Genomic DNA, 22,426 nt, shown 5'->3' with positions numbered 1-22,426 from the left:
GTTGGGCACTCAAGTGTCCAGTTCAATATTTGTGGTTTCAGCAAACACTTCAAATAGTTGTCGTGGGACATGGGTTTGGCGGGCGATACAGTGACGGGTGTAAAGGTTGACGTTTGATTACTCTTCGATGGACTTGGACCAGACTAGGACTTTGAAGTGAAAAAATACATGCTAAACAAAACTAGGCCAACTTCACCCGCCCGGCCCTTCAGCCGACAAAACTCTCTAACTTTCCTGAGGCAAAGAAATACAATTATGCTATCACTTCTTTAACATGTTTAGAAGCTGAACGTTATGTGTTCACTTCAGTTTCAACTGCTTAACACTTTCCACCCTTGCTATAAACATGTTTAGTATTTAAACATGTTTACAACCTGATGGCAAGAAAGTGTTTAGAAAAGTGTTTAATTGCTAAACAGTTTTTGAAGCGTAGCCAAGTTTCAGGTCTCAATATGAGAAGACATTTCTTCTACAGTTTGCACCTGAGGCTAATGCAAAAGTAATTCAATTTGAAAGCTAAGATAAAAGCATGGTACATATATGTGACCCGCTCCGCAAAAATGAGTCTGTTGTGGCAAAACTGACATTTTGGGTTAACTACATTAATGAAATGGGAATGAAATAAGCTTTCATTTGGTATATCATGGACCTCTCTGGGATATTTGGTTGCATTGTTGTGCTTGTTTAATTCTGTAAAGTTTTTGCAAAGCTAGAAGTGTCTCAATGGAGAAAAAAGGCTTTGAAAAATGACAAATACACTGTAACTAACCAAGAAAAGCACCAAAGATTCATATTTTTTTTCTTTTTCTTACAATATTTACATTTCTGTGTAAGATATTTGAACTAAAACTATCAAACAACCAAAATAAAACAAAAACAAAAAAATCAAAATTTTGAGCAAATTTTTACTGTTTCCATTTCAAAATGACAAAAGCTTGAATTCAAATTATGCGACATCAGACTCATTTTTGCAGAGCGGGTCACATATATCCAACTTTTTGAAAAGATTGACCCGTCAGTAGTCTGGTGGCATGACTACGGAAAGAAACTGCAGAAGTAGAGACTAGGAACCAGATGTTTTATTTGACACATTTAATTGATGCAGTATGTATACTGAAGAGGTGTGGGACTGGTTGACAAGGTGGGACAAGGTTCCTGTCTTAGATTGTTGACATTTTGTTTAAAAGCCAATTTAGAACTTTTCTAACAAGCTGAAGCCAGTTATTTGACATTGTTTTACACGTGACATCCTGATATTTCATGGGATGAAAAGATTAGGACCCTGGATTTTCATTCAGGGTGAGTCAAGAAGCGGAACCCAAACCCCCAAAAATGTATTTCATATTTAAAAATATGTAGCACACAAATTCATAATGACTGGAAAGCAAATATCATAAGCTACTTTTAGATGAAAAAAAATACTGAAATTGCTTAATTCGTTCAAAGAATATCACCGTTTTATCGCAATGACTTGCCCACCTTGCCCAACGCCACAAAATGCACCACGGACTGTTAACTATGACACTGAAATAATAATTTTAAAAAACAGTCTGTATTTCATACTGACCGTTTTGCTGTTTTGCAAAGTTATTTGTGTAAAACTGTAAAACCAAAATCATTGATCGTTATGCTGTAATGAATTTCACTAAACTGCTAAAACAGAATAACCACATTTAACGTAATATCGTTTGACCGTTTTTCAAAAGTGTAAACGACATAACGGTCATGGTTCGTTTACTGTTTTTCAGTTGACGAAATCCAAAACGGTAAAGCGAAATAACTGTATGTACCGGGATTCTTATATCAGGGCATTGACGGCATCCTTGGGGTAGGCTGGTCCCCGGCACTCCATATCGTACCACTGCGTGGGACCTGTTAGAAAACATCGGCAAAAAAAGAAGAAAGACAACTGCTACACCTCTGTCTTGAATACTGTATTTTAATTGGCCTAGAACGATCACGTGTTAAGTTTATAAAAATTCCGATAGCACACTCCCGGTGGGATACATCACGTACAGGCTTTGTGCGTACAGTACGATGTGAAACGCTTGTATCGTTGGTACCCACGCTACTTTCACCATGTGTTCACATAAGGAGTGGGAGCAGCGAACTAGCAGACGATCAGCTGTGTCGAGCACGCGACATTTGAGTTGACGTTCGATTGTCATGATTGCTGTGTTTACTGCTGTTTTTTTGTGATTTTTACACAAAAATCCAAAGAATCCAAGACAGAGGTATAACAAAACAATATGATTGTTGACTGCCATGATGAGGGATATGACATTTTGAACACCTCGGGCGCACATCACCCTCGGCTTTGCCTCGGGTGTTACGCGCCCCTCGGTCGGGTGTTCAAAACGTCATGTCCCACATCCAGTCAACAATTGTTAATTATATTCAAGTTGTATCTCTTCACTTACACAGATTTTGATCAGCAGGGGAACCAGACTATATACATGCCTCGATTCTCCCACTATTTCTTGTGATTTGAAGTTTAACGTACCTAGTTGGGAGACGTCCGAGGGCCCGACGTATGTAAATCCCAGTTGCTTGTAAAACGGTATCAGCTCGTCCTCGCATATGAAGCACATTTTAGTCACATCTTTGTGGTTCTCCTCGATATACGTTACCCAATGCTTCACCAAAAGCGAACCAATACCCTGTGTGAACAAACAGGCAGGTATATAAAGAAAGAAAAGGCCTGCCTGTTATTTTGGTCGTATAAAGTATTCGCAAGAGTTAACTTAGTTAAGTTTAAGCAGAAAGACATCGACTTGATACTTGATCAAAGTGACTTAAGGCGTGTCCAGTATGACTTGAGACTTGCCCAGAGTGACTTGAGACTTGACCAGAGTGACACGAGACTTGACCAGAGTGACTCGAGACTTGATCAGAGTGACTTGTGTCTTGACCAAAGTGACTTGAGACTTGACCAGAGCGACTTGCGACTTAACAATTGACCAGAGTGACTTAGATGACTTTAATGACTCGAGTGACTTGAGACTTGCCCAGAGTGTCTTGAGACTTGCCCAGAGTGACGTGAGACTTGACCAGTGACACGAGACAGCCAAAGTGGCATGAAACTTGACTAGAGTGACTTGAGACTTGACCACAGTGACTTGAGACTTGACAAAAGTGGCTTGATACTTTGACTAGAGTGACACGAGACTTGATCAGAGTGACTTGAGACTTGACCAGAGTAATGGCTTGATACTTGACCAGAGTGACTTGAGACTTTTTGTGATTCATTTGAGGTATCTATCCTCGATCGTTTCGAGTGCGCCAATTTATAATGCTATATTGTAATTGCTCCGAATGTAACCTTTCTAGAGATTTCTATGCCGTTGCAGAGCACGTTTTACATGACCTAAAAAAGTTTTAATCTGTCAAGCAAGATGAACTTACCTTTCTTCTTAACTCGGGGTAGACGCACACCAGGTTCAGATAAGCAACAGCGCCCTCTGAGTCATGCTTGAACATGGAATCATATTTCCATTTACTGCCAGCACCACGAGTTCCAAAGATAAACTAAAGGAAAAATCGTGTCGAACTACAACATGTTATCCTGACCAAAGCAAAGATTTAGTGTTATAATATTATGTAAGAATAATGTAAGAACATGACACTCCACATTCTGAGTGTATGGTAAGGAACTTATTTAGGCCTAATCTTACGTAAGGCCAAAAAAAAAAATCGGTCTCTGGTCAGACCAAAGTTCCGGAATTGATGCGGCGACGTTTTTTTTTTTTTTTTTTGGTGGCTTTTTTTTTCAAGCTTGAATATGTACATTCAAGGTGGGTACTATTTTGCTTTTTTGTGTCCTCATTATACATTGGTGTCCTCCATGATTTGCCTTGGTGCCCTTTATCATTTGCCTTGGTGCAATCTCCCCATTCCTTGGTGCTCCTTGGTACAAAAATTTGAGGAGGTGCGACAATAGGGGGCGCTGTTGTAGCTTCCGTGCTAATTTGAATAAAAAAGGTTGACGCGCATGATTAAAATCGACGCGCGCGCTGACCAGAGACCGAGTATTTTTATCTTTTTTTGGCCTAAGCCAGATTCTAACATTACCTTCATACTGTGTTCTAATAAAGCACAATTTAATAACACTCATGCAATAATTAAAGTACTTTTCAAGTTATCTGATGGATACCACAGGAGGGCGCTATTCTGAGTGGGTAAATTTGGCCAACCTCGTCCTCACGGCGTTGAGCAGTGCGCTCCCACCACCTGCTCTCTCACCCTGGTAGTGGATCATTTTCATGTTAAAAAAAAATCGTGCATGTGCAGTTTAGCCTGGAGTAGTCTGGTGCCTGGCCAAATACTTTCAATCGTCAGTGTTTTTGTACGCGGCGTCTATGTTACAGACGAAATAAATTCTTCACGACGTGTGATCGGAAGCAAGTTATAATTCTTAATTACCCATCTAAATTACACTACATATTATTATAAGCACAATTAATAGAAAATGAAGGATTGATTTTGAGCACGATTGGACGTGAGTTCACAATAAACGAATTATAACACATACGTAAGTCTAATAAAATCACTAAACACGATATAAATCCATCACACATTCTGTTGCGGTATCGAGCCAGAATACAGGAAGCAAGGGATAACCTCAGTCCCAGGGTCTCAGAAATTATCTCGACGTTGAAAGTGGAACTAGTCGAACGAGGTTGAAATCGGGTATAACCATTGATCTCCATATGATCAATGGGTATAACACAAGTTTTACTCACTCCAAAATATCGCCCTCTTAGGCCTATATATTGTGTCCACCATTTCCCCAAAAGGCTAATAAATACAGGGTGCGTCAAAAATAGCACGAAACCCAAATGTCGGGACCATGAGTTCTGAATGTAGCACTTTCAAAATCTAGGATATGAAAGCCCAATCCATAAGCTTTCTTTTAGTGCCAGAATCATTCAAATCACTTATGTACTTTTCAAGTTACGGAGTTTTAAACACAACCGCCGTTTTAAGGTTCTGTATAGACGGATCACAAAAAGGTCAAGGTTCTTTCAGCAAAACGAAAACAAATCACATAGGGATGTGTGTCACGGTGAATTGCCGTTTTCGTTTTGCTGAACGAACGCACACCTTTTTTTGTGATCCGTGGACATAACTTTAAAACGGTGGTTGTGTTTAAAACTCCGTAACTTAAAAAGTACATGAGTGATTTGAATGATTCTTGTACTGAAATAAGCTTATGAATATGGCTTTCTTATCCTAGATTTTGAAAGTGCTACATGCAGAACTTCACTAAAACAATGGTCCCTACATTTGGGTTTCGTTGTTTTTTTAAATAAAATAAACTCACTCCAGTCATCTTCCCGTTTCCAAAGTGTCCCCAGAAAAGCTCCGGGGCGTCTCTCTGGGCACGAGTGTATCTTTCTATCGGCAGATGCTCTGCTGGGATCTCAGGGTAACCTTGGAAATGGCAAATTCAAATTCCATCTCTGCGATCGATATCAAAATTAGCCTTCTTTTTTTAATAAAATGTACATTGACACAAACAAATCCATCCTGCAGAATTTGAGTTTTGCAATCTACCGTTTGGTTTGATTATTCACCTGGTTGAGCAAACTGCATTTCAATTGGGGGAAAGTAGGGAATTGTTTGATCCAATATTAAATAAATCATTTTTTTTCTCTTGCAAATTCTTACCATTTAGAACATCTTGTGTAAAGGTAATTGCTTTTAGAGAAACCATTTTTCTCCTCAAAAAGGTGAACATAAAGGCCGGTTTAAACTTCACGAAGCAAATAATTTTCATGACTAAAATTTTCAGATTGAAATAATTCAAAATATCAAAACCAAGTAGAATCTGTGGGTAAAGTGTTATAAAACAAATATTGAATGCTTTATCTCGTGGAGAAGTAAAACTAGCCTCCCTCGATGATCCATGGAGCATTCTAGTTTCGCTCGGCTTCGTCGCGGGAAAATAGAATGTCCATGGATAACCTCGAGAGGATTATATTATTATTTTCGTTATCTATTCGGCCAAAATACAAGATACAACAAGTAATTCACAAAAGTAAACAAGACTAAACAAAAACAGTCCAATCCGAGCTGGCCAGGATTGACAAAAGTATATAACGAAACACTGTGACTCGAAAGCATGTCAACCCTAACTAACATGTAACATACAAATTTGTAGATACAAAGTTCACCACTCGAAGCATTCAATATTTGTATAATATAGCACGGCCGGAGAGGGGTACATCTCATGATCAAAGTACATGTATAAAGTACGAGTACGAGTTCAAAAAATGTGTACTTTAATACAACACTACAGCTTACAAGAGTTCCATAGTTTTCCAAATAGTGGGCCGGCCAATATGGAATTTTACATTCTTTTGGGGCCATTTTTTTGGGTAATACCAATGTTACGTCAATATACAAGCTAGTAGGTACATAATAAAAATCATTGAAGGTTAGACCGATCCATTTAGGTATAACCAAAATCATTATTAAACAACCAACCCATCAAAATGAGGCCGGTCTATATGTGACCTCGAAAATAACCTTCAAATTCATATAGCACTCGGTCCATATTTTATTTAACCTACATGTACATGTATAAATGACTGATTCCGTAAGCATGTCATGCTACTGCTGAAAACAAATACCAGAAGAACAAAATCTAGCCTGAGACTTTTCAGTATTTGCTGGTCACATTGAACCCTCTCCACTCAAAGAGAAATCTGAGACCTTGAAACAGACTTACTCTGAGCCTCTAGCGACCACACTTCATGGACCTCCTCAGCCTTGATCTTCCGTATGCAACTTGATTCAAAGTTGACTTTTAATCCTGCACTTGACGATTTCATTATTTCACGCAAGGAGGACGGTGTGTAGAGTATCTAATGTTCGGGAATGAAGGCAGACACACACACACCGACACACCCAGACATGTAGTTCTCGGCTGACTGTTTGCTGTTAAGTGTATTCAACATTGGAGGTCAATCCGTGACCTGTGGTGTAATCATGCATGGAGTGCCTATATTATACCGTGCAAAGCTAATTAAGGCCCTCTGACTTTTTTCTCTAAATTTTGATTTGTATAATTCTAGGTCAATCCAGTCGGTAAGCAGTATGCAGCATGCATTTTTATTCATTTTTATCGTTTTTTATTTTGCCTTTGGCAAAGGTCAGTGCTAGGACTCGAAAAAGTTAGACCCCTTAACTTTCTTATTGATGTTATATTTCACGTCAATCCACTCAGGTTTTGCGGCAGTTTTATTTATGTTCACAAACATTGTTTTCAAAAATTCAGAAGACTCGTGCAGGTCGCACAATCGGTAAGTCTACATTCACTCTGACTCCTTGGGCGAGGCTGGTACTTGGTACTCCATATCATACCACTGCGTGGGACCTGTTAAAACAACGGCAAAAAAAGAAGAAAGACATTCACATACAAAAAGTTGTATCCTTTCATGTATCCCTTCGCTATGTGTCCCGTCCGCGGAGCTCAGGCCTATAGTCTAGTTCCCAGACCAAAAGGTTCTGACTTTTCTGACAAATCATGGAGCTATGGAAAAAAAATCTGAGGTCAGGTAGGCGCCACTGTCACGTGACCAGGCAGAATCCTACCGTTTCAGAACCTGTCTGAAGGCTGGACACGTTTTCATCAACCTCATTCCCCATGGGTACGATCTTGCTGCGCCATGTTGTTTCCCATCATGCCTTGCGCGATACGCGCTCGCGCCCGGTGGAGTCGAGGCTGCGTTTTCATTGACCGTCCTCTCGGATATCCGGTTCGTTAGTAAAAGCGTCATCATGACACGCGCGCGCACCACTGATTACGAGCGCCCATTGGATAAACACTCAAGTTGCGTTTGCTTCCGGTTCCAATGGTTCCAACGCTACTTAATGGCCAGTGGGCGTGGTTTAAAACGAAATGACGTCATACTAACGAACCTGATAATCGCGTAAGCTCTGGCATTTACACATGAAGCTTGTTTTTTTTTTACAAAAACATAATATACTTTCTTTGCTCATTGTATAGTTCAGAGAATATAGTTTGGAGTAAATCGAAACTTAAAGCAAATTGTTAAGCCATGCGGGTGTAATGCCCACTATTTGTACCTCAGGTACGCACTTGGGCTTTGCCGTCTCATGTTCCATTCTGTTGATTCCGAGTCGCCGGTTACCTGACCTGCAATCTATAGCTACAGACGTCACATAAACAGCACGTCAAGGAACCAGACTGTAACCACGCCTCGATTCTCCCACTATTTCATGTGATTTGGAATTTAACGTACCTAGTTGGGTGACGTCTGAGGGCCCGACGTATGTAAATCCCATGTGCTTGTAAGCCGGTATCAGCTCGGCCTCGCATATGAAGCACATTTTAGTCACATCTTTGTGGTTCTCTTCGATATGCCTTACCAAATGCTTCATCAAAAGCGAACCAATACCCTGTGTGAACAAAAGCAGCAGGTATTAGAAAGAAAAGTTCAACCGTTATTTTTGGTCTTAGGACATCGACTTAATTATAAGACTTGATCAAAGTGACTTGAGATCTTACCAGAGTGACTTGAGACTTAAAATTGACCAGTGACTTAGATGACTTAAATGACCGCAGAGTGACTTGTGACTTGACCAGAATGACTTGAGACTTCACCAGAGTGACTTAAGACTGTACAAGAGTGACTTGAGGCTTGACTAGAGTGACTTGATGCTTGACCAGAGTGACTTGAGACTTGACCAGAGTGACTTGAGACTTGACCAGAGTGACTTGAGACTTGACCAGAGTGACTTAGGACTGTACCAGAGTGACTTGAGGCTTGACTAGAGTGACTTGAGACTTGACCAGAGAGACTTGAGACTTGACCAGAGAGACTTGAGACTTGACCAGAGAGACTTGAGACTTGACCAGAGTGACTTGAGACCTGACCAGAGAGACTTGAGACCTGACCAGAGTGACTTGAGACTTGACCAGAGTGCCAGACTTGAACAGAGAGACTTGAGACTTGAACAGAGTGACTTGAGACTTGACGTGAGTGACTTGAGACTTGACCAGAGTGACCTGAGACTTGACCAGAGTGATTTGAGACTTGACCAGAGAGACTTGAGACTTGACCAGAGTGACTTGAGACTTGACCAGAGTGACTTGAGACTTGACCAGAGTGACTCGAGACTTGACCAGACTGACTTAAGTCTTCACCAGAGTGACTTGAGACTTGACCAGAGTGACTTGAGACTTGACCAGAGTGACTTGAGACTTGACAAGCGTGACTTTAAACTTGACCAGCGTGACTTGAGACTTGATCAGAGTGACTTGAGACTTCACCAAAGTGACCGTGTACCAGAGTGATATGATGACTTGACCAGAGTGACTTGAAACTTGACCAGAGTGACTTGAGACTTGACCAGAGTGACTTGTACCAGAGTGATATGATGACTTGACCAGATGAATTGAGACTTGACCAGAGTGACTTGAGACTTGACCAGAGTGACTTCGATGACTTGAATGACGTAGTGACGTGAGACTTGACCAGAGTGACGTACTGGAGACTTTATCAGAGCGACTTGAGACTTGATCAATATTGCCGATTATGCAAGATATCCTAAACTAGAATCAACAAGAGTAATATTATGCGACCGCCATTTTTTGACGGTCGTTGACATGACAATAGTTCGACTAGAGTCGCTTGCACTTCACCTTCAGTGCGCATGCACTAGATACGTCATGAACCAACCGCTAGTTAACCACTGGTCCTTGCCCACACTTTTCAACTTACCATTTTTCTGAACTCGGGGTAGATACACAGCAGATTCACAAAAGCAACAGCGCCCTCTGAGTCGTGTTTGAACATGGAATCGTAGGTCCATTTACTGCCACCACCACGAGTCCCAAATATGAACTATGAACAAATCACCAATTTTCTCATCAAAAAAATAGGCAACATTTTTATAACAATTTAAAGTACATGCTTGTCTACAACAAACCAGAGATATCACAGCTCTTAAAATGTTATCTTAGCTAATTTTGCCCAGTTCCATGTTGTTTTTTTCATATTTAAATCCCAAAGGGTTTAGGTCACTCGCAAATGGCTTAGTCTCGACGTTGAAAGTGGAACTATATAGTCGAATGAAGTTGAAATTGGGTTTATTACAAAAGTGTAACTCACTTGAAAGTATCGCCTTCATATACTGTATCCACCATTTCCCCAAAACACTAAAAAAGTATACACTGCAAAAACTGTAGTGTAAATTTAACACCATTCGGTATTCATATAGGACAACACCAGTAAAATTTAACACCAGATGGTCCTATATACACTTAATTTCGGTTGTATACTATATGAACCTAGCAACCAGTTGTGTAAATAAAAAATGAACAACTTGTGTAATATTTTACACAAGTTGTGTAAACAACAGTTTACACAACGGGTTGCTAGGTTCATATAGTACACAACCGTTTGATTTTTACACAACCGAAATAACAGTGTATAGATACCAATGGTGTAAATTTAACACTGCAGTTTTTGCAGTGTACATCTGAAATTTCTATAATTAGTCGAACTCTGATAACTCAATACAACTTAAGTCGTAAAACAATGATATACATTAAACAACCCTGCTTAACTCAAAAGTCTGCTTAAGTCTAATTTCGAACCGGTTCCCTTGAAAGTTTGTCTTATCGAGATTTCACTCATGCAATTCCTTATTCGACCAACGATAAAATAGACTCACTCCAGTCATCTTCTCGTCTGCAAAGTGTCCCCAGAAAAGCTCCGGGGCGTCTCTCTGGGCACGAGTGAATCTCTCTATCGGCAGATGCTCTGCCGGGATCTCAGGGAAAGCTGGGAAATGGCAAATTCAAATTCCATCTCTCATTTCATTTCATTTCATTTATTTCATTTTTTTCGGGATACATTTGTTACAACAAACAAATATTAAATACTCAGAAATACACATGAACATTTTAGACAAAACATACACAATATATTTAACCAGCTCCCGCTGGATTACCCAAAAGAGACACGGTTTCTGTCGAGGGACTCTCCAACTGATTAAATATGACACACTGAAAACAATGTTAATAAATTATATATACGTAAAACTTTAAAGAAATAAAATAATAAAACAAGTCCTTTCGTGAATAAAACCATATGAATAAAACGAAACACTGCATTGTGTTTTAAATTGTTATGTATACTGTAAATGAGTAAACATAATAAAATGATTTGTTATAGAACAGGCCAAAAATGGACTACTTCAGAATAAATAAATAGATAGATAAGAGTAAATAATAGTGAAAACAAACAACAAACACCCCACTGACCAACAAACAAACAAACAAACACCCCAACACCCCAAACAAACAAAAAAACAGACAAACAACCGAACAAACAAATGTTGACCTATAGTATAATAATTGAGGTTGGGAAATACATGTACGGAAATACATGTACGGTCGAACACCCTTATAACAATTAGGTCCCTGGGTTTTCACCTTGCTACAAGGTGATTTGCGATATCGAATTCACCACTACGGATTACCTCCTTTTTATAAGAGCTACAATGACACATAATATAGAAACCCAAATTGCATGATTTGAATAAGCCACTGTACTGATGCTTTTACATCACATCTCTTGGTGTTCCGACTTCCATAATTTTTGAACTAAAGATGGTATCTGCATGCAGTTTTCACATCAGTATATAAATACATGTAGCGAGATTGTGCTGTTTTCAAAACTGTTTTAAAAATGACCAGGGTCGACAAACGACTCATTTAGCTTGATCGCATCACATATTTATATCAGGTACGACTACGAATGATACACTATAATAGGACCTTCATAGTTTTCAAAATAGCGGGTCGGCCAATACGTACGGAATGTTAACAATTTTTCAGGCATTTTTTTTGTAATAGCAGGAAACCAATGTTACGTCACACAAGCTACAACCAAATGATACCAAAATAAAGGCGAGATCGATCAAGTTAGGTATAACAGGGGTGTACCCGACGTTCCCCAATACCCCAATCCTCGATGTTCCCCAATCCTTAGGGTTAGAGTTAGGATTAGGGTGGGGGAACCTAGGTATTGGGGAACATAGATATGCACCCGGTATAGTATGCGCCATTTGTGACGGCAACAGTGACCCAACCCTTCAAAATGAGGCTTGTCTTTGTGACCTTGAAAATGGCCTTCAAATTCAAATCAAGGGTGGCATCCACATTTCATTTATTATCCAGGGAGTGGATGATTTAGCATGCATGTCTGCTATTACTAAAAAAAGTGATACCAGAAGAATAAATATTTTAAAAGACTTTTCAGTATTTGGCTGGTCATATTCACACAAAGAGAAATCTGCGACCTTGATAAAGACTTACTCTGAGCCTCCAGCATCCACACCTCGTGAACCTCATCAGCCTTGATCTTCCGTATGCAACTTGATTCAAAGTTGACCTTGGATCCTGCCCTTGACGATTTCATTATTTCATGCAAGGAGGACCGTGCAAAGCTTCGGTTTTGGCCCAGCAACACAGAGCGGAACATTCGCCTGCATGCAAACATTTCTGCAAAAACATGGACGCCCTCGACTTCTTCCAAGCAATTTTAGAGCGAGCAAGTCTCGCCAGTTCACGTTCACTTTTTATACGCGCACGTCTGGGTACCAAACACTGGCTAGTCAGTATTTAAATGACTGAACAGCTGCTTGATCGATTTAACAGAAGTTGAGTTTAAAAAAAGAATCATTTAATGATGTAGTCATCAATTTGCAATATTTTCAATATGTTGTAAATTGGTATGATTTCTTTTCTTTCACTGAACTCATTCGTTGCCCTTGACTGGCTATACCGGTAAGTCTAGTCAGGGCACAAAATAAATGCAACATACGTTGCAGGTCCTAAACATGGTGCCTGGATATCCAATATATTCTCAGCCCTCAAAATCTAGCACTGCAGGTGTTTGATCGAGGTCCAGTTACACGTACGCCATAACGTTCTTATTGTTGTTTCACAATTAAGTATAGGCCTATACAATCTTATTGTATAGGGAAACGCCGAAGGACGGGAGGTCACAGTGGTTAAGTCTCCAATTGTACCGTAATAGAAAACAAGTCTGAGTGCACATAGCTCTGGTTGCGCTGCAGGAAGTCGGGCATTGAAAGTCTTGCATGCCGAGTCGATCAAAATGATCCCTGCCAGAGCTTAAATGCGAAGGCGATATGGCACATTATGGAACAACATACTTTTGTTTAATTTTCGTAACAGGCAGACCGGCCGACCACTAAGTGATATGCATAAGCTCCTGCCACAACTTAAAAACGGTACACGACCAAAGCATACTCTGTTATTTCCAAAGAGAGTAATTTCAACCCTATAGACCGTTATGTGGCGGCCATTTTGATTTTTAATCAACGTAACCAAAGCGAGACTGGAAGTAAAAATAGTCTGGTTCCTTATTGCAAAAAAATAAAAATAAAAAAAACCCAATTCAGTACTGTTATAGAACTACGGAACAGTACTGTTATTGAGAACATATGACTGAAATGGTGGCAGCATGCATAAAGGTTTGTTCCCACTGACAAAAACTAGGTACCAGACGTGTTAAAGTGAAATTCAATCGAATAGATCGATTTCCACTGTTCGGTTCTTTTTTTTCAGTGTAGTTTTCACTACTGGTCTTAAGTTTGACTCTTTAATTTAGAGAGCATAGATCATGAGGTAATATTGATACTGCTGCCTTTACGAGGTGCACAGTAACAGCTAGGCATAATTATACACAAAAATGTATATGAACTGGACCAATACCTTTCTAGAAACTGATACTACTACTTCATGCCTTGTGACTTTAATGCGAGGTGTCAACCATGAAGACACACTGCAGCTTTAAATCAGCGTTAGTGAAGCCAACTATTAACGTTAATTAATAAACTAGCAATGCCCCTTGATTACAATCATAGTTTTGTGACATGTGTACATACATTAAACTTTTGGAATGAATTTGCTCAGTGTTACCAAGCGATAACAAAACATTGTTTTGAATTGCCAAAAATGTTTAATTTAGTAACAAGCCTTGATTTCGAATTTGAAATAAATTTGATTATAACAATAGCAATGTATTCCATTTTCAAAGTAAGATTAGAGACATATCAAGACAATAAGTGGATCAACACTTTTGACACTTTCATTCGAGAACTTTATTGGAGAGCTAAATTACAGAAGAAAAACAAAGTCTTCTGGAATAAGTTTTTGTAACAACTTATTTTAATTAATGTAATATAATGTAACTATGTAATAAGGTTTTTCTCAAAAATGTAAACAATGTTGCGAGAAATAAAAGCGCTAGACGCAATAAATGAAAAAAAAAAACCAACGATGCCCCTACTTGAATTTATCAATGCCCATATTTTTCCCCAAAGCTACCTAAATCTTTAAAAACAAACATAATTTCTCAGTAGCGTGTAATACCAGTAAGATTAAGATTCCAACGCCAAAATTTGATGTAACTTTATAACAGTGCAGCATGCGCATGAAACGTGTTAACGTCCGCGAATCATTCGAACCTACCTACCTGAGCTCCCCAATTCGTTAGTCGGTACAACTAAATATGGTCCTGTATATTGACCCAAGGTTTGGCTAAATTTAACCAGAAGTTTTAACCCAAAGGGGTAGGCACAGCCCTATTTTGGCCAGTTGCAGTTTTTACCCTATCGTTGGGTAAAATTTTAACCCAGGCAATTGTTCAGTGTAGGCATGTTTGAAAACGCTGATCACCATTATTAAGATGAAAGTTGGAACAGCCGAAACAGATTCCCCTATAGTGAAATGTCCCCCCCCCCCCCCAAAAAAAAACACAACAAAGGTGCCCTACACACTAAAAAAATGATATCTATTTCTTACAACCCCGGCCCAAGTCCATGGGAACCAATAAACATTAATACCATATTGCATTTGCACATCTTGGTGAGAAAGAAATGTACATACATGTAAATGCAGTTTATTTCGGGATATCTCATATCCACGCATATTTATAAAGGGCGAGTAAAAAAAAAAGAAACCCAAATGTCGGGACTATTGTTTATTGAAGTTCTGCATGTAGCACTTTCAAAATCTACGACATGAAAGCCCAATTCATAAGCTTTCTTTTAGTACAAGAATCATTCAAATCACTCATGTACTTTTCAAGTAACGGAGTTTTAAACACAACCACTGTTTCTGTCCACAAGGTTCTGTCCACGGATCACAAAAAAAGGTGTACGTTCTTTCAGCAAAACGAAAACAATTCACACACACCCCTATGTGATTTCCTTTCGTTTTGCTGAAAGAACACTGGACTTTTTGTGTGTATTTATATATTCAAACTGTGCAACACTTCCGGGTAAAACAAACTCAGTTTAAGCTTCATCGTGTTCAGATTTGGTACATTTGTCCTTCAAAAGCAGGCTACGAAATAGAGTCGGCAATGTAAATAACTGCAATGTGCTGTTTTAAACATTATTTTGCCTTTGATAAAAGGTCCTGCTAGGATAAAAAAAATATTTAAAAAATTAGACCCCCATTTGTATATCCCTGGTCAATCCAGTCAGTTTGTTTGCAGCGTGCAGTTTTGTTCAGTTTTATTTATTTTTTCCCCTCATTTTTAATTCGTTGACGAAGGTCAATGCTTGGATTGAAACCTTAAGCCCGCTATAACTTTTCTGATTGAGATATTATTTCGGGTCAAAATATAATGGATTATATTTACTGTAAAAGTTGTATGGGTTGATCGTCAAGGAACAGAACCACTTTCCTAGTAATGAAGCACATCTAAGGAATGGCCAGTTAAGCCACAAGGTCCGCGTGGGTGGATGCTGGGCTGCATCGGAAGGCCACAGTGATTCAGCCCACGGACTTATAAGGAAATCCGATTGTTCTATTCATTTGCCTAGCCCTGCCCCCAGATACAAGTTGACCAAACACCTTCAATCTTGTATTATTAATATTCAATAGTTACTGAACAATTCCTAATAAGGCAAGAACACCTGTAATATAGCTGTAAGATTGGAATGTCCGTTTACTGTATAAAAACCAGTAAAATCTAGAAATCAGACAGAGAGCGTCACAGCCAACCGAATAAACCACATCAGCTCAAGTACTACTTCGTCTCTTACTGTCTTCCTTTGTCTATTATAACCTCCCAGGTTATATAATCCACTCAGTAGGCAGTTGGCGGCAGTTTTATTCAATTTAACAAACATTATTTTCATTAATTCAGAAGACTCTGGCAGGTTGGTCTACGTTCACTCTGAATCCTTGGGCGAGGCCGGTACTCGGTACTCCATATCATACCACTGCGAGGATTCTGTTAGAGAACATCGGCAAAACAAAAAAGACATTCATTCTCCTGTTTTTCGTAACTACAGAATACAAAGGAATGTCCACGGTAGGTATGCAAGATAAGGCTGTGTGCAAGTACCGCGTTCGGTTATGGTGTAAATCGAGGACGTGCAACACCGTCGATAAATCGAGGACAGAAACCGAATTGAGGACCCAAATGTCGGGACGATTGTTTTAGTGAAGTTCCGCATGTAGCACTTTCAAAATCTAGGATATGAAAGCCCAATTCATAAGCTTTCTTTTAGTACAAGAGTCATTCAAATCACTCATGTACTTTTCAAGTTACTGAATTTTATACACAACCACCGTTTAAAGTTCTGTCCACGGATCACAAAAGAGTAAGTTCTTTCAGCAAAACGAAATCGAATCGCATAGGGATGTGTGTGAATTGTGTACGTTTTGCTGAAAGAACGCACACCTTTTTGAGACTTTAAAACAGTGTTAAAAACTTCATAACTTAAAAAGTGTTCGAGTGATTTGAATGATTCGTGTACTAAAAGAAAGCTTATGAATTGGGCTTTCATATCTTAGATTTTGAAAGTGCTACATGCAGAACTTCACTAAAACAATAGTCCCGACATTTGGGTTTCTTTCATTTTTTTACTCACACTGTATTTCTTGTGATTTGAATTTTAACGTAGGCCTACCTTCACCCGATAGGCAGGAAGGATCTGCGGGCCCCACGTATGTGAAGCCCATGCGCCTGTAAGCCGGTATGAGGTGGGCTTCGCATACGAAGCACATGTTAGTTACACCATTGTGGTTGTCCTCGATGTGTTTTACAAGATGCTTTACAAGTGCCTTTGCAATACCCTGTGTAAACAAAGGTACACGGGGTTTAATATTTATTGCGAGAAATAAATATCACAAACTAAGGTGAATCGACTTTGATTAGCATGAGACTTGACCAGAGGAACGTAAGACTTGATCAGAGTGGCTCGAGACTTGACCAGAGCGACTTGAGACTTGACCAGAGGAACTTAAGACCGTGACCAAAGTGACTTGAGACTTGTAATTGAGACTTGACCAGATTGACTCGAGACTTGACCAGAGTGACTTGAGATTTGACCAGAGTGACTTGATAGAATAATGAGGCGAAACTTGACAAGGTTCAGCGACGAATTTGGCTTAAATCAAGCCTCAGTCAAGAACTTACCATTTTTCTGAACTCGGGGTAGACACACAGTGACTGCAAACAAGCAACAGCGCCCTCTGGCTCATGGTTGAACAAGGAATCGTGGGTCCATTTACTGCCGGAACTGAGAGTTGCACAGGCAAACTAAAACGGAAAAGAATCATGGCGAGGTGGATCTTTATTTTATTTCCTGCAAATATCCACTCGTAAGCATAATGTCTTTAATGTCTAAAACGGAATGCCAGACTAAAATAAGACATCAAACGTCCAAATCTGATAATGTTTGACAGAGTTTTGAGTATTTTTCCAAGAGAGGTCAAATTCACGGTCGGACCACTTTTTTTCAATTTTAGGCATTGGGACAAAGGTAGCCTTATTGCCTCTGTGTGGATATTGCCCGGCCTACAAAACGAGAAAACACTATTCTAAATACTTTCTTACTATCACCTAATGCTAAAAAAATGTTAAGCAAAACTGACAGCAAGAATATACACGCCAGGCAAATATCCATAAAGGGTCATATACGACTACATTTGTCTCAATGCCTTAACTCGAAAACTTGGTCCTATATGGTCAATTTGACCTCTCTTGGAAAATTACACATAACTCTGTCAAATATTAACAGATTTGGACGTTTGATGTCTCATTTTAAAGTGCGAAGGCGTATCTTTCAAACCATACTGTGACGACCTGCAGTCGTCTCTGTTTATGATGTCATTGTTTATAAATAATCTTGGCATTAAGCGCCGTGGAGAGCTCCTACTGCGCATGTATTTTTGTGAGAGTCACGCCCATTTTCCACAGGTGGAAAATGAGTGCGCCCTCTCGTGACTCGACCGTGCAGTGACCACGCTCACGAAACTTGCAGCCAATCAGGGATAAGGGAAGGGTAAAACAATCCAATCACAATTAAGGGGGCGGGGTTTAGGACAACTAATTGTAAGCATCCTTGATTGTAAGTGAGTTATAAAGTATGTGTTGAGTTAAATAAACGAGGAGAACTGGTTTAGAGCTGAAACCATACAGACGTGTCTGTGTCTCTCTCTTGCTGTTGTAGGCTAATCAAATACATGCAGTGATTCTTGTCTGCACTATTAAGCAGGGAGATTGGAATCGGCATCGCCACGCTACCTAATGACAGACCAGTGCCGATTCCAATCTGATAAGACAACAAATACCCGCTAATAAACCGCTCGGATGACAGCAAAGGTCCGTTACAATACCTTTATTATCTACGTCTAGCATTCCGCTGTATTTTGTTTGCATTTTTTTATACACACTGAGTAATTAGAAGCATGAAGAAACCTGTACATAAGGAGGAAAGTGTGTTTTCTATAAAAAAAAAAATCGAAACAATAAAATGGACTCACTCCAGTCATCCTCCCGTTTGCGAAGTGTCCCCAAAAAAGGTCGGGTGCGGCTCTCTGGGCACGAGTTAATATCTCTATTGGCTGTGTCGGATAATCAGGGTAACCTGGGAAAACATATGATGGGGAATTCAAACTCCTTTTTCAGCGATTTCAAGTGAGACTTAAAGCTATAGTCCATCATTTGCAGCCATCCGAAAAGTAACTGGCGTAATTATTGTTGAAAAGCAAACTTAGTTGAAAGATAGTAAGAAACTAAACTCCCTGTGAAATTATTCTTTCTGGGAAGCTGTCATTTTGAAGTAATCAACGAAAGAAGGCATTTCCAACGGTGATTCTTAAGAAGCACCGTAGGAAAATTTAAATTAGTAGTTCGTTTTGTTATTCAGTGCAGCGCGCACAAGTATTGGAACGACGCACACGCGCGCGCGGTTGTTGTAATTCGTCGGGTCAGTGCGCGACGTCGCGTATAGCTGCAATTCAAAACAATTCAAAACATGATTCAGTAACTTTTGATTTGAAATTGAGATCTTAGAATGCTGTTTTTCTCGGAATGTACAGCTGAAGCTTAGCTGAAACTTCATCAGGTTAGTTGCTCAGTATCCTTCATTGGATTTTGAACACTTTTGTTGCTTCAAACGAACAAAATGCACAAATTACAAATGATGGACTATAGCTTTAAGATGCTTGGTGGCAGCTAACAGCTAGATGACAGTATCATACTTTTGTTTATCCTTGACAGCCCCTGTTCATATATATCACTTTATGTATTATATTTTTAAATTTTTGTTTGATGTCCAAAGATGTAAAAAAAATATATAATAAAATTATCTTTTATAATGTACATGAAAAAGTCATGCCAACTCTTCTGAGCCCTTGAACATGTTTTGTCCAACATCTTTTGTAAATGGCCTACTCCATACCCGGATTTTACGGCCGAACGTCCAGCCACCCAGGGTTTAATAATAATAATAATAATGTAAATTTCCATAGCGCCGAATCCATCAAAAAAATGCTCCAAGGCGCTTTACAATCAAACAATTTATATAAATAAAAGGAATATATATATTACATTAAAAAATGTGATTTTATATCTCAAAAATTGATAACATAACGACTATAGTAATTAAAAAGTCTGAACCACAAGTCGACACCCCCGGACAGAGCAGAAAACAACCCCCTCCCCACAAGCTTGACCAAATCAAACAAATTATACAAGTAAAAAAAGGAGTTTCAATTAAAATTCAAAATGTGATAAAAACACCGAAATGTAAATGTAAACTAAACATAGTCAAATAGTCATTAAAAAACCAGAAACCACATGTAGACATCCCTGGACAGAACAGAAACAAAAATCCCCTCCCCACCCCCACCCCCTCCCCCATCCTTCTAGTTAGACCAAATCAAACAAATTATAAAAATAAAATAGGAATATTAATTAAATTAAGATTAAGATTAAAAATGTGATTATTTAAAAACTCTAAAAATGGAAAACAAACCACTAGAGAAATTCAAAAGCCTGATCGAACAACATGTGGAACACCCCAGGATAGAACAGGAAAACAACGACCTCCCCCAGCTAGACTTGGCCAAGTCTGGGTTGCGCTCGGTCTGTGCCTATTGTAAATCCACTCACACGCATGTCGCATCCTTACAGTACATAACGCGCGCCCTCATGCGCCATCATGTTAAAAAAGTACATGTACATGTACATGTTATTTTCAAGTGATACAGCATTACAGCAACCCATAGTAAAAGACAAATACACATGGTCCGTGGTTTGCGTTAATCCAATCATGGAGGAAGGAATAACCATGATCTAATTTATCACCCTGGCCCACCGTTCAATTAGACAGAGCGCAGCAGATTTTTTTTAAACTGTGAAATTAGGTGAACAAAAGTGGGACCGGGGAAATGCTCATGATGCCACATCACACATGTTTCTTTTGGCACAGTTGACTGATGCATGCAGTAGTGAATCGGTGTTGGACTGCAGTCAAACACTGTGCCCTCGTATTGCACGTATTAGAGTTCAATACTGGGACTGTAATAATATTATTTAATTGCGAGTCCCACCTTTTCGGACTACCCAAGTACCCACACATCATCAGGCATGCAACTTTTCCTCGGATCCGCTGATTTCCTTGTTTTTTTACTTCTCATGAATGCCATTACAAATTAAAAAACAGTGTACAAAGTCACAAGATCTTGTGTGGTTTGGAATTTCCTCGTTTTTTCTAAATTCCCAGTTGCATACCTGATTCATGGATTTCCCAACGAACTCGGCATGATTGCACAGTAATGCATGGCAGCGAACTTACTCTGGGCATCCAACTGCCACACTTCGTGCACTTCCTCGGCCTTAATCTGCCTTATGCAACTCGATCCATCTGGGCTGGTCCTGGCATGCCTGGACTCGGATGACACCAGCCTTTTCGTGTCACCCAACCGGTATATCAAGGCACGTTTGCAACGGAGGCGCTGACCGGCGATGTTTGTAATTGTAGGGCGGTACATGCATGTAAACAAACGTGCATTAGGCCTACATACAAGACCTTGACTTCTCGCAAACATGTTGTTACACGGTTAACCATGAAGGTAGAAATAATACACGCACGGATAGGCCTACACCTTCAAGTTCAACATCAACACACACGATACCGTCAACAAGTAGTCAACACCTACACATACCAAATTGGCACGAGAGGACCATAACGATATTTTGGCTTAAAATTTTAAGGTTCAACGACTGAAAATTGCATTTTTGGGAGGATAAAGAACATGTGCTTCTCGAGCTCTCCGTCCAGCTCCAAAATTGGCGGCCATTTTGCCTCAGCGGCAGAGTGTAAGGTCATGGCCAAATTCTGCTAAATGCACTTCAAAAATCTGTCAGACTTATCAAAAATCTGCCAATTCCCCAGAATTACTCGCAGTACGACATAAACACTTAAAATCATGCAGATATTGTAGTATTGCCTTAATTAAAGGGAATGTACATGATTGGTTTTTGCTGTAATTTTCATAAATGAACTATTTGAGGGGTTAGTGTAATAGATCAAATATTGTTACACCGACATATTTGAAATTTTGTGTTCAAAAATGCTGGAAAAACCAAGCAAAGCAAAATTGTTCACGTAGTCTGGTTCCCTGACTCCACTTAAGATAAAATGGATCAATTTATAAATGCCAGAAAATTGTAAGGTAAGGGAACCAGTCTAGCTGGCCTGCACCCGTTCATGAACATGTCACCAATAGCAAACAAAATTTGGACTGAAAAAAGGGTAAATTTGGAGCAGTAGTTGAAAAATAGTTAGGTTTTTCCAACGGTGGTCGGCCGACCACCGTTGGAAATGTATAAAAAATACAATTAAAAAAAAAATGACTTCACACCAGGTGCCATAATTTTACAGGATGCTTTAGACTGTCATTTACCAACATCCTAGGTATTTCGTAAAATCTTGGTAGTTTTATTTTTCGATGTTTGCAAATGTTGTATATTCCCTTTAAGGTTAAAGTTATATCATAAACAATCTATAGTCACATGAAAGATGTTATGGATTTGCATAGATTTCAGGC

The 22,426-nt window shown here is 39.3% G+C and overlaps 3 protein-coding genes across 5 annotated transcripts; all 3 read right to left on the bottom strand.

The window, feature by feature from the left end:
• Positions 1–1,748: 1,748 nt before the first annotated feature.
• Positions 1,749–6,942, bottom strand: LOC119724657 (serotonin N-acetyltransferase-like). Its single transcript, XM_038195808.1, has 5 exons — positions 6,734–6,942; positions 5,324–5,433; positions 3,406–3,528; positions 2,504–2,660; positions 1,749–1,872 (listed from the first exon to the last, which is right to left on the bottom strand). The coding sequence occupies exons 1-5, from the start codon at positions 6,834–6,836 to the stop codon at positions 1,799–1,801; spliced, it is 567 nt and encodes a 188-aa protein (XP_038051736.1). The 5' UTR covers positions 6,837–6,942; the 3' UTR covers positions 1,749–1,798.
• A 110-nt stretch (positions 6,943–7,052) lies between these two features.
• Positions 7,053–12,974, bottom strand: LOC119724656. The gene is made up of 5 exons (XM_038195807.1): positions 12,356–12,974; positions 10,708–10,817; positions 9,753–9,875; positions 8,271–8,427; positions 7,053–7,381 (listed from the first exon to the last, which is right to left on the bottom strand). Exons 1-5 carry the CDS (start codon positions 12,537–12,539, stop codon positions 7,320–7,322), a joined length of 636 nt encoding a protein of 211 aa, XP_038051735.1. The 5' UTR covers positions 12,540–12,974; the 3' UTR covers positions 7,053–7,319.
• Positions 12,975–15,228: 2,254 nt separating this feature from the next.
• On the bottom strand, positions 15,229–21,719 carry LOC119724655 (serotonin N-acetyltransferase-like). 3 transcript variants are annotated; one of them, XM_038195804.1, is made up of 5 exons: positions 21,172–21,719; positions 18,854–18,957; positions 17,505–17,627; positions 16,996–17,161; positions 15,229–16,313 (listed from the first exon to the last, which is right to left on the bottom strand). In XM_038195804.1, exons 1-5 carry the CDS (start codon positions 21,422–21,424, stop codon positions 16,252–16,254), a joined length of 708 nt encoding a protein of 235 aa, XP_038051732.1. In that variant the 5' UTR covers positions 21,425–21,719; the 3' UTR covers positions 15,229–16,251. The 3 variants fall into 3 exon arrangements, with proteins under 3 accessions (XP_038051732.1, XP_038051733.1, XP_038051734.1); XM_038195805.1 differs by lacking the exon at positions 16,996–17,161; XM_038195806.1 differs by lacking the exon at positions 18,854–18,957.
• Positions 21,720–22,426: the final 707 nt, after the last annotated feature.

The sequence above is a fragment of the Patiria miniata genome, unplaced genomic scaffold (assembly GCF_015706575.1).
Source record: "Patiria miniata isolate m_02_andy unplaced genomic scaffold, ASM1570657v1 HiC_scaffold_18, whole genome shotgun sequence".
NCBI lineage: Eukaryota > Metazoa > Echinodermata > Asteroidea > Valvatida > Asterinidae > Patiria > Patiria miniata.
This window is presented reverse-complemented; position numbering and strand designations above follow the sequence as displayed.

Excerpts from the sequence above, each read along its gene's own strand:
- LOC119724655 (XM_038195804.1), bottom strand. The coding sequence starts at position 21,424 with ATGTTTGCGAGAAGTCAAGGTCTTGTATGTAGGCCTAATGCACGTTTG. Across the intron at positions 17,162-17,504 it reads ACCCCGAGTTCAGAAAAATG|GGTATTGCAAAGGCACTTGT; the intron begins GTAAGTTCTTGA and ends TTGTTTACACAG. Across the intron at positions 16,314-16,995 it reads TTCCTGCCTATCGGGTGAAG|AATCCTCGCAGTGGTATGAT; the intron begins GTAGGCCTACGT and ends GTTCTCTAACAG.
- LOC119724656 (XM_038195807.1), bottom strand. The coding sequence starts at position 12,539 with ATGTTTGCATGCAGGCGAATGTTCCGCTCTGTGTTGCTGGGCCAAAAC. Across the intron at positions 9,876-10,707 it reads CAGACGAGAAGATGACTGGA|TTCATATTTGGGACTCGTGG; the intron begins GTGAGTCTATTT and ends ATTTGTTCATAG. Across the intron at positions 8,428-9,752 it reads ACCCCGAGTTCAGAAAAATG|GGTATTGGTTCGCTTTTGAT; the intron begins GTAAGTTGAAAA and ends TTGTTCACACAG.
- LOC119724657 (XM_038195808.1), bottom strand. The coding sequence starts at position 6,836 with ATGAAATCGTCAAGTGCAGGATTAAAAGTCAACTTTGAATCAAGTTGC. Across the intron at positions 5,434-6,733 it reads GTGGTCGCTAGAGGCTCAGA|GTTACCCTGAGATCCCAGCA; the intron begins GTAAGTCTGTTT and ends GCCATTTCCAAG. Across the intron at positions 3,529-5,323 it reads GAAACGGGAAGATGACTGGA|TTTATCTTTGGAACTCGTGG; the intron begins GTGAGTTTATTT and ends TTTTTCCTTTAG.